Source organism: Callorhinus ursinus, unplaced genomic scaffold, assembly GCF_003265705.2.
Source record: "Callorhinus ursinus isolate GAN/ISIS: 27379988/994484 unplaced genomic scaffold, GSC_fseal_2.0 scaffold2, whole genome shotgun sequence".
Classification (NCBI taxonomy): domain Eukaryota; kingdom Metazoa; phylum Chordata; class Mammalia; order Carnivora; family Otariidae; genus Callorhinus; species Callorhinus ursinus.
The window spans coordinates 25237508-25249612 of record NW_027397064.1 but is presented as its reverse complement, the minus strand read 5'-3'; the positions used below and the strand labels follow the sequence as shown (position 1 = coordinate 25249612).

Sequence of the window (12105 nt, the reverse complement as noted above, 5' to 3'; positions counted from 1 at the left end):
GCTTAATGTGGTCATAAAAGCACAGACCCTGGAGCCAGAAAGCCTGGGCTTGAACCTTCACGTGAGGGTCAAACGATCTTGGGCAAGTTAAACTCCCTGTGCCTTAGTGTCTTTATCTGTAAAATGGGTCTAATAATGTTCCATATGTTATAATAGGGTTATTGTAAGTGTTAAATGAGTTGAGACAGTAGTTCCCCTCCCCCTTATCTGTGGTTTCACTTTCTGCAGTTTCAATTCCCTGTGGTCCAAAAGCAGATGATTTAATCTTCCTTCTGACAAATTGTCAGAAGGTTGGTAATTAATACTATGTCACAACGCCTACGTCCTTGACCTCACTTCATCTCTTCACATAGGCATTTTATCATCTCACATCATTACAAGAAGGGTGAATACAGTACAATAAAGTATTTTGAAAGAAAGAGAAAGAAACCACATTCACATAACTTCTATTATAGTATATTGTTGTAATCATTCGATTTTATTAGTGATTATTGTTAATCTCTTACTATGTGCAATTTATAAATTAAACTTTATCATAGGTGCGTATGTGTAGGAAGAAACAGTATATTTAGGGTTCAGTAGTATCCACAGTTTGAGGCATCCACTTGCAAGAGATCTCCAGCAGATAAGAGAGGAGTACGGTATACGTAAAATGCTTTAAAAAGGATGTGGCAGATACTTGGTACTATACGGTATTTTTATTTTTTTTTATTTTTAGTATTGCCAACTTTTTAGCACCGTAGCCTGTTGAGTCAGACTGAATAGATGAAGAAATCTGCATTGTTATGATAACCTAGAAATGCAAAGGTTTTTTAATTGGTTACTTGATTCCTCTTACAACATATGCTATTAAATGTCTTCTTTCCAGGTGATAATATATTAAAATGTTTTTTTTAAAGAAGTGAACTGATGAAATAAAATGAGCTTATTTATCATAATCTTATAAAATTTGTGATAGTATTTCTCCCATCTTGGCAGCTAAGAGAAGCTCTCCTATCAACAGCCAAAGTCAAACCTGTGAATCACCAAATCAAGATGCAAGACATCGAGAGGTGAGTTTCTTGTGATCGTGGGAAGAAAGGAGGTAGTCATTTCCTGGATGTAGTGTAGTGTAAAGGATAAGATGAGTTCTAGAATGATACTACTTGGTTTCAAAGCAAGTTCCTACTCCTGAATATAAATCTTTAAGTAGTCTCCAGTTTCCTATCTGTCAAGTATGGAAAATAATTTTATGCAGTTTCCTGGCATGGGAGTGCTGAAACAGAAGCATGTATAACTGTGCTTTATCTTTGTGGCCAGTGTGTAATCAGTGGTACTTTATCTCAATGGCTAGTGTGTAATCTGTTTTAGTTCAATGGCTAGTGTGTAACATTCGATAAGTGTTAGTTATCATTATTCCTCCCCCATTAGTTAAAGTGTCCTCTTGTTCTCAATTATTAAATCTCCTTAATATTCTTTAGGCAAGCCTAATCTAGCTAAGATAATGTTGCAGCAGGTGGGGAGGAAGGAGTAGAAAGGAGGCATTAGGTATAATCCTACCCCTTAAGAAATCTAAAGTTTAATGAAACATCAAGACAAATCCACATAAAACAGAATATGCATAATAAAAAAGAATATAATTCAGTGAAAAATGTTCATGCATTCTTTGGTTTGGAAAAGCAAGAAATGAAGGGGTAGTTCAAAGCCACATGGTTAGAGGATTGGGAAAAGATGGCGGAGGAGTAGGGGACCCTATTCCAACTGGTCCCTGGAATTGAGCTGGATACCTACCAGACCACTCTGAGCACCCACGAAATCAGCTTGAGATGTAAGAAGATTTGGATTTGTACAAACAGAATATCGCAGGCAGTTGGTTTCGAGGTATGAAGTGAGGAGCCATGATTCCATGGGCAGATATCAGAGGATAAACGGCAGTGGGAAGGAGCCTGGCCGTGGGGATCCTGCACCACTGGTGAGCGAAAGCCTCCTGCGCTGGGGACAACACAGACTCGAAGACCGGTAGCGGCGGCAAAGGACTTTAGGGCAGCCCCCCTGACGGAAACCCAAATGGCAGGGGCCCCACGTGCGAACTGGGGGGTGGCTGGCGGTTTCAGAAGCACAAAGGGCAGAGACATGCCCCGACCTGGAGGCGAGGACTGGGAGCGCTGCTGAGGGGTGCACAAGCCAGGCTGCTGCAGTTTATAGCAGCACAGACAGAAACGGAGATGGTGTGGCCTGGAGAGCTCACTGAGGAACAGACTGCAGTCTCTCTGCTCTGAGGCAGAGGGTTGGAAACGGTCTCTTCTGCTCTTACTCTCGGAAGAGACGTGGAAAGCCACCAGGGAAAGCTGCCAGAGAACAAAAGCCCCAAAAAACCGGTTCCCACTGAGCCCATCCCCACCACAGGGGGGCAGGGCAACTCTGCCCAAACAGGGTTGCCTGAGTAACAGCACGGCAGGCCCCTCCCCCAGAAGACAGGCTGGGAAAACAAGAGGCCAGCAACCCTAAGGTCTCTAGAAAACAGGTGCATCTTGCTTGGGTTCTGGTCAATAATTTGGACTCTATACATTCCCTTAACCACCCCTCAACAGAATGACTAGGAGGAGGAACCCCCAAAATAGGAAAGAGGAGGCCAGGGAAAAACTCAGAATCTATGAAAATAGAATCAGAGAAATAGGTGACACCATGAAGCATTCCAATGTCAGAATTACTGGAATCCCAGAGGGGGTGAAGAGAGAGAAAGGACTAGAAGATGTATTTGAGCAAATCATAGCTGAGAACTTCCCTAATCTGGGGAATGAAACAAATATTCATGTCCTAGAGGCAGAGAGGACCCCTCCCAAGATCAAGAAAAACAGGCCAACACCCTGGCATGTAATAGTAAAACTCGCAAATCTTAGAACCAAGGAAACCATCTTAAGGGCAGTTAGGGGGAAGAGATTCCTTACGTACAGAGGGAGGAACATCAGAATAATGTCAGACCTATCCACAGAGACCTGGCAAGCCAGAAAGGCCTGGCAAGACATATTCAGGGTACTAAACAAGAAGAACATGCAGCCAAGAATACTTTATCCAGCAAGGCAGTCATTTAGAATGGATGGAGAGATGCAGAGCTTCCAAGAATGGCAGAAACTGAAAGAATATGTGACCACTAAGCCAGCCCTACAAGAAATATTAAGGGCGGGGTCTATAAAAGGAGAAAGACCCCAAGAGGGATATACAACAGAAATTTACAGGGACAATCTATAAAAACAAGGTCTTCACAGGCAACATGGTGACAATTAATTCGTATCTTTCAATAGTCACTCTCAACGTGAATGGCCTAAATGCTCCCATAAAACGGCACAGGGTTGCAGATTGGATAAAAAGACAGGACCCATCCATATGCTGTCTACAAGAGACTTATTTTGAACCTAAAGATACATCCAGACTGAAAATGAAAGGATGGAGATCCATCTTCCATGCAAGTGGACCTCAAAAGAAAACTGGGGTAGCAATTCTTATATCAGACAAATTAGATTTTAAACTAAAGACTGTAGTTAGAGGCACAGAAGGATACTATATCATTCTTAAAGGGTCTATCCAACAAGAAGATCTAACAATTGTAAATATCTATGCCCCCAACATGGGAGCAGCCATCTACATAAGCCAGCAGTTAACCAAAATAAAGAGTCATATTGATAACAATACATTAATTGTAGGAGACCTTAATACTTCACTCAGCAACAGACAGATCATCTAAGCAGAAAATCAACAAAGAAACAAGAGTTTTGAATGACACACTGGGCCAGATGGACCTCATAGATATATACAGAACATTCCACCCTAAAACACCAGAATACTCATTCTTCTTGAGTGCACATGGAACTTTCTCCAGAATAGACCACATACTGGGTCACAAATCAGGACTCAACCGATACCAAAAGATTGAGATTATTCCCTGCATATTCTCAGACCACAATGCTTTAAAACAAACTCAATCACAAGAAAAAAATTGGCGGAAATTCAAACACTTGGAAGCTAAAGACCACTCTGCTCAAGAATGTTTGAATCAACCAAGAAATCAAAGAATAACTTAAACAATTCATGGAAACCAATGAGAGCGAAAACACATTGGTCCAAAACCTATGGGATTGCAAAGGCGGTCCTAAGGGGGAAATACATAGCCATCTAAGCCTCACTCAAAAAATAGAAAAATCCCGGGCGCCTGGGTGTCTCAGTTGGTTAAGCGACTGCCTTCAGCTCAGGTCATGACCTTGGAGTCCTGGGATCGAGTCCCACATCGGGCTCCCTGTTCAGCAGGGGGGTTTGCTTCTCCCTCTGACCCTCTTCCCTCTCGTGCTGTCTCTCATTCTCTCTCTCAAATAAATAAATAAAATCTTTAAAAAAAATAGAAAAATCCCAAATTCACCAACTAACTCTACACCTTAAAGAACTAGAGAAAAAGCAACAAACGATGCCTAAGCCACACATTAGAAGAGAAATAATTAAGATTAGAGCAGAGATCAATGAATTAGAAACCAGAAACACAGTAGATCAGATCAACGAAACTAGAAGCTGGTTCTTTGAAAGAATTAATGAGATCAATAAACCAGACTTATCCAAAAGAAAAGAGAAAGGACCCAAATTAATAAAATTACGAATGAAAGGGGAGAGATCACAACTAACACCAAGGAAATAGAAACAATTATTAGAAATTATTATCAACAACTATATGCCAACAAACTGAGCAATCTGGATAAAATGGATGCCTTCCTGGAAATCTATAGGCTGCCAAGACTGAAACAAGAAGAAATTGACAACCTGAATAGGCCAATATCCAGTAACGAGATTGAAGCAGTGATCAAAAAACCTCCCAAAAAACAATAGTCCAGCGCCTGATGGATTCCCTGGGGAATTCTACCAAACATTCAAAGAAGAGATAATACCTATTCTACTGAAGCTGTTTCAAAAAATAGAAACAGAAGGAAAGCTTCCAGACTCATTCTATGAGGCCAGCATTACTTTAATCCCCAAACCAGGCAAAGACCCCATCAAAAAGGAGAATTTCAGACCGATATCCCTGATGAATATGGATTCCAAAATCCTCAACAAAATCCTAGCTAATAGGATCCAACAATACATTAAAAGGCTCATCCACCATGACCAAGTGGGATTTATCCCAGGATGTAAGGGTGGTTCAACATTCGCAAATCAATCAATGTGATAGAACACATTAATAAGAGGAGAGAGAAGAACCATATGGTCCTCTCAATTGATGCAGAAAAAGCATTTGACAAAATACAGCATACTTTCCTGATTAAAACTCTTCAGAGTATAGGGATAGAGGGAGAATTCCTCAAGTTCATAAAATCCATCTATGAAAAACCCACAGCAAATATCATACTCAATGGGGAAAAGCTGAGAACATTTCCCTTAAGATCAGGAACATGTCAAGGATGCCCACTCTCACCACTGTTGTTCAACATAGTACTAGAAGTCCTAGCAACAGCAATCAGATAACAAAAAGAAATAAAAGGTATTCAAATTGGCAAAGAAGTCAAACTCTCTCTTTTCAGAGATGACATGGTACTTTATGTGGAAAACCCAAAAGACTCCACCCCCAACTTACTAGAACTCGTATAGCAATTCAGTAATGTGGCAGGATACAAAATCAATGCACAGAAATCAGTTGCTTTCTTATACACTAACAATGCAACTGTAGAAAGAGAAATCAGAGAAACGGTTCCATTTACAATAGTACCAAAAACCATGAGATACCTCGGAATAAACCTAACCAAAGAGGTAAAAGATCTATACTCTAGGAGCTACAGAACACTCATGAAAGAAATTGAAGAAGACACAAAAAGATGCAAAAACATTCCATGCTCATGGATCGGAAGTATAAACATTGTTAAAATGTCTAGGCTACCCAGAGCAATCTATACCTTCAGTGCCATCCCGATCAAAATTCCAATGATGTTTTTCAAAGTACTGGAACAAACAATCCTAAAATTTGTATGGAATTGGAAAAGACCCCGAATCACCAAGGAAATGTTGAAAAAGAAAAACAAAGCTGGGGCCATCACATTGCCCGATTTCAAGCTATATTACAAAGCTGTGATCACCAAGACAGCATGGTACTGGCACAAAAACAGACATATAGACCAATGGAACAGAATAGAGAGCCCAGATATGGACCCTCATCTCTATGGTCAAATAATCTTCGACAAAGCAGGAAAAAATATGCAATGGAAAAAAATACCGTCTCTTCATATAAATGGGCAGAAGGCATGAACAGACAGTTCTCTGAAGACATACAAATGGCTAACAGACACATGAAAAAATGTTCATCATCATTAGCCATCAGGGAAATTCAAATCAAAACCACATTGAGATACCACCTTACACCAGTTAGAATGGCAAAAATTGACAAGGCAAGAAACAACAAATGTTGGAGAGGTTGTGGAGAAAGGGGAACCCTCCTACACCATTGGTGGGAATGCAAGTTGGTACAGCCACTTTGGAAAACAGTGTGGAGGTGCCTCAAAAAATTAAAAATAGAGTTACCCTATGACCCAGGATTGCCCTCCTGGGTATTTACCCCAAAGACACAGATGTAGTGAAAAGAAGGGCCACATGCACCCCAATGTTCATAGCAGCAATGTCCACAATAGCCAAACTGTGGAAAGAGCCGAGATGCCCTTCAACAGATGAATGGATAAAGAAGATGTGATCTGTATATACAATGGAATATTACTCAGCCATCAGAAAGGATGAATACCCAACTTTTGCATCAACATGGATGGGACTGGAGGAGATTATGCTAAGTGAAATAAGTCAAGCAGAGAAAGTCAATTATCATATGGTTTCACTTATTTGTGGAACATAAGGAATAGAATGGAGGACATTAGGAGAAGGAAGGGAAAAACGAAGGGGGGGAAATCGGAGGGGGAGACAAACCATGAGAGGACTATGGACTCTGAGAAACAAACAGGGTTCTAGAGGGGAGGGGGTAGGGGGATGGGTTAGCCCAGTGATGGGTATTAAGGAGGGCATGCACTGTGTGGAGCACTGGGTGTTATACGAAAAGAATGGATCATGGATCACTGCATCAAAAACTAATGATGTAATGTATGGTGACTAACATAACATAATAAAATGAAATAAAATTTAAAAAAATATATGTATTTCTAGGTTTTCCAGATATACAATAAAAAAGCCACATGGTTATGTATACTGGCATTAATTTAGTATGTTTTTAGACGACCTACCTTCACTTCCAATTCAACACATGCAAAATACAATTTTCTGTTTTCCAGCAACACTGGATCCTCTTTCTAACCGATGCATTACTGTCAGCAGTGCCATCATCCTTTCTCCCCTCAAAACAGCAAATGTTGGAGTCCTATTATATCTACTGTTTCCTGAACATTTGCTAAGTACAGACACTGTGATTTGTCTGCTATATTTTATCTATTCTAAGATATACATTTTTTTCACTTTTAACATATTTGAAATCAGTTGTTTGATGATCTTTGGCCTCTTAAAACCTCCCTGCCTGGTAGCAGAATTGATAAGGTTGTCATTTTCATAAGATTGCGCAGCATGAATTTGTGATTTCCAGCATCTAACTTTGCAGAGTCAGGATCAGTGACTTAGAAGAATTTTTCAGAGGAAATAGTGGAACGCTCTTTTAAGAAATAACACTTTGAAGAAATAACATTTTTGACACAGAGAAAGTTACTCTATGGAAAAACATGTATCAAAAACTCTGATTTAAAATTTAGAAATTTCAAGAATACCTCTCCCAATTTATTTCACTTATATCGTCCTTTTTACATATACACAGGATGAACATATAATGAAAAGCTATGCCTAAATAAGTCTAAGTAAGATAGTGCTTTTAATAAATATATTAGAAAAAGTCCTCCCTGATAAGTGTCTTAGTTTGAGTTTTTTCTTATTTGAACATAAAATAATCATGTCTTATAACTGATGACATATTAGAGACAAGAAAATACGTCTCCTATTTCATTCTCCTTCCTCATCTCAATTTGAGTTCTTGCTGAGTCATATTGTTTTATCTTGTTATGTTGCCCACATGTGTTCTTTATTCTCTATGCCCGCTACCACCCTCTAAATCCAGGTCCTCATAACTAGATTGCAGCTGGAACCATCTAATTGGATTTTTCTACCTCTCGCCTCTCCTGCTTCACATAAATACCACCTAATAATGCCTGACTAATCTTCCTAATGCATCATTTATTTATTAACTCATCATTCTACAGAGGCTTATTATATGCAAGGTTGCCATTCTTTCTTTATATCCCTTGCTCCCTAGGAACCTATAGTGGATTTCTTTTACCATCACCTCCAGACCACACTCTTCTCCCTGGTTCTCTGTGCCTTCTGCCACCTAGCATCATTTTTCTTAAGTGACCTTGTTTACCCCTTCAGTTAGTTAAGCACTGCTTCTCATATATAGAACATGCTGCTTTAGCCTCTGGGTGTTTGCTCAGACTGTCTCCTCTGTGTGGATTACTATCTTTCCTCTTCATTGCTTGTCTAAATTTTATCTTTCTTTTAAGGACCAATTAAGATCTCAACTCCCGCATGAACTCCTGTCTAATTACTCTAAATCTGCACTATCTCATATGGCAGCCACGAGGCTCATATGGCTCTTGAACACTTGAAATAAGGCTAGTTTGAATTGAGATGTGTTCTAAGTATCAAATGTACACCAAATTTTGACTACTTAGTATTAAAAAAGGAATGTATATCTTAATGATCATTTTCATATTGATTATATGTTGAAATGATAATTTGGGGTTAAACAGAATATAATATTAAAATTTCACCAATTTTTATTATTTTTAAAATTAGATATGTGTCTCATGTTTGTGGCTTGTATTATATTTCTATTGGGCGTGCTACTCTAACCTATATTCATCTTAAACTTAACTGTAAGTTCTTGATTTCAAGGTTCAGATTCATCTAATACTTTTTTATCTCCCAAATTACCCAACATGAAGCACACATAGCATGCTCATTCTAAAGGATTCGCTAATCTAGTTCAGAGGACTTATTTTATGAAATTTTTAGCAGTGTATTTGTCTCTCTATGCATCATGGTTGGACAGTGCTTTCTTATTTTACATATGAAAATAGAAATTATGAGAACTAAAATACTATGATAAATGTTTGAGGGTCTTCATACATAAGTGAAGAATTTCATCTGTAGTATCTATGGAAAGACAATGTCCTATTACCTGAGCAGAGTTGTACTTATTAGCTAAATGTCATTAAAATAAGCTACTCTGCAAGAGAATCGCTGCATTTGTGCTTAACAAATCGGAATAAAGGTCATCGTCTCCAACTGGAAAAGTGTATCCCATCCTCCTTTAATGAGTGACAGAAAGACCTGAAACCTGTGCTTCGATTCTCATTTTCTGGCTTCAGTTTGATCAGCTCTTACTAACCTGGTTTCCAGCTCAGGCCCTACTCAGCTCACCTCGATATGTACTGGCACATCTTTGATGAGTTGGTGGTTTGTAACTCTTCTACAGATCCTGCGTATGTGGAGGTGAAAAAGAAAAGAATCAAGGGCAAAATGAAATAAAGTTTATGAAAGTACTTAGCTGAATGCTTAAAATAACATACATGGTTCTCTAGAAGTCTTTTTCCATTCGCTCTTAGATGAAAGCAAAATCCCTTGGTCTATGACCTTGTAGTTAGCTATGCTATAAAGAAAAATGTTCAATTTTTAAAAACAATATATGTACTGTGATGGCTAATTCTAGAGGCTATATCTGAAGGAAAAAGAAAGGAAGGGAGGGAGGGAGGGAGGGAAGGAAGGAAGGAAGGAAGGAAGGAAGGAAGGAAGGAAGGAAGGAAGGAAGATTAATCTGTTATCTCTACCTCCAAAAGGGACTCCAGGTGGTCTGTGAAACTTTCCAGTCAGATCCCATGTCACCCAAGGCCACGATTTCAGGCTGCCACCGAGGAAACTCCTTCGATGGAAGTCTGTCCTCCCAGACTTCCCAGGAAAGAGGCCCATCACATTCCAGGTACATAATTGCAATGTTAGGGAAAAAATGTTTTTCCTTGGTCACTCAAAAGTTAAATATGCATTTTTCGCTACCTGTATAGCCTCTGTTCCTTAGAATGTGTCAGTGCATGATATGTGTATACATATTCTTGGTCATGGTATATTTAGATTAATAATTCCAGCTATGAATGGCTCTCATTTAAACAAACTTGGGTGGAAGTGGAAAGACCTATCTGAAAATAAGATGTCTGAATTAGATGATATTTTAAATATTTAAATGCAGAAATTCAAATTATGCTATCAAATATACTGCAGGGACGTGAAAAGATCTGCTAATCTATTGTGTAAGAATACTTTATATCAGCAGATCCTCATGTTAAAATGGGTGCTTTTAAAATACCCACAGGGAATTGAAAAGGTTGTTCTTTGTAGACATTACAACGCTGCCCTTGTTAGCTTGTGTATATGGTAAATTTGCTTCCGAACGCCTTCCCTTGGGACAGACATCAATCGTCTTCTTCCTGTCCCCCACCCAAATGATGGAAGCCTGAATTCATGAGGTTTGCTTTTGAACCCAACTAGATCCTACACTTAGCAGGCAGGAGTCCCTGAGACAATTTGTGTATCCCTACTTTTAAATGAGGTTACTATCTCTAATGGGTAGTATTTTAAAAGGAAGCATTTCTTAAAAATGGTTTTATTGAGGTATAATTTATATACCATAAGATTCACCTATTTGAAGTGGACAATTGAATGACTTTTAGCAAATTTATAGAATCATGCAACCAATACCACAGTCCAATTTCAGAACATTTCTGTCATGCCAAAGTATCCCTTGTGCCCATTTCAGTCTCTCCCATTCCTACACCCTACTCCAGATGATCACTTAATATATTTTCTGCCTATATAGTTGAATTTATGGAATTTTCAAAGAAATGGATGCATACCATATATGGTCTTTCCATCTGGCTTCTCTCACTTAGCGTAATGCTGTAGAGGTCCATCCACATTACAGCATGTACAAGTAGTTCCTTCCTTTTTATTGCTAAAGAGTATTCTGTTGTGTGGGTTTATCACTTTGCAGTTCTCCATTTATCAGTAGATGAATATTTGGGTTGTTTTGACTTTTCATCTATCATGAATAATGCTGCTATGAGCATTCACATACAGGTTTTTGGGCAGGCATATGTTTTCAGTTCTGGTATCCTCAGTAGATATGTAGGAGTAAAATCGCTGGGTTGTATGGTAAATTTATGTTTAATTTTTTAAGAAACTGCCAGCCTGTTTTCCAAAATGGCTGCACCATTTCACATTCCTATCAGAAATGCAAAAGAGCTCATTGTTTCTCTCTCTCCTTGGCAGCAATTGTTCCTGTCGTTTTTACTATAGCCATGTTCATGGGTATAAAGTAAGAGCTGATTGTAGTTTTAGTTCATATTTTCCCTAGTGACTAATGATGTTAAGTATATTTTCAGGTGCTTATCAGCTATTTGAATATCTTCTGTGGTGAAATCTCTATTCAAACCTTTTGCCCAAGTGTTAACTGGATTGTTTGTGTCCTTATGATTGAGTTGTAGGAATTTTATATATATATTCTGGATACAAGTCCTTTATCCACAGATATATCCACAGATATCTCCTCTCAGTATTATCTTACCTTTTCATTTGGTAATTTTTAAATCATCTACTTCCTCCTGGCACCAGAACCAGGCTGCATGGATATAGCATTTTTTAACGAATTCTTAGAATTGTTGAAAGCATGAAGTTTTATGAATATAATTGCTTTTTAACCCAAATACTACTATGTTGTGCTTTAAAAAAATAATATGCAAAGAGTTTATCTTTGTCTCTTTATTTGGGAATTTAAAAGGAAGTGGCCCAGTTATATGATCTTTTGCTGGTTGAGAATATGAATATTGGCAGCGTTAGTTGTGTAAGCAGAGACTGTATTTATCCATAGGACTTACCATTCTAGGTCATTGGTGATAATGAGTACTTAAAATCTTGTCATTTTTAATGTGGAAGGAGCCCTGTGAAGATCACCAACTCAATCTGATGCACTAACAACATTCTCACCACTTAAACCCTTTCAGCAAT

The 12105-nt window shown here is 38.6% G+C and overlaps 1 protein-coding gene across 4 annotated transcripts in view; it reads left to right on the top strand.

Moving 5' to 3' along the window:
- Positions 1–12105, top strand: part of UNC80 (unc-80 homolog, NALCN channel complex subunit) — a 228889-nt gene that overhangs the window by 16781 nt on the left and 200003 nt on the right. For all 4 annotated transcript variants that reach the window (XM_025892412.2, XM_073879220.1, XM_073879217.1 and 1 more), the window contains exons 6-7: positions 979–1052; positions 9888–10027. In XM_025892412.2, coding sequence (XP_025748197.1) covers positions 979–1052; positions 9888–10027 — 214 coding nt within the window. The remainder of the gene's footprint in view (positions 1–978; positions 1053–9887; positions 10028–12105) is intronic.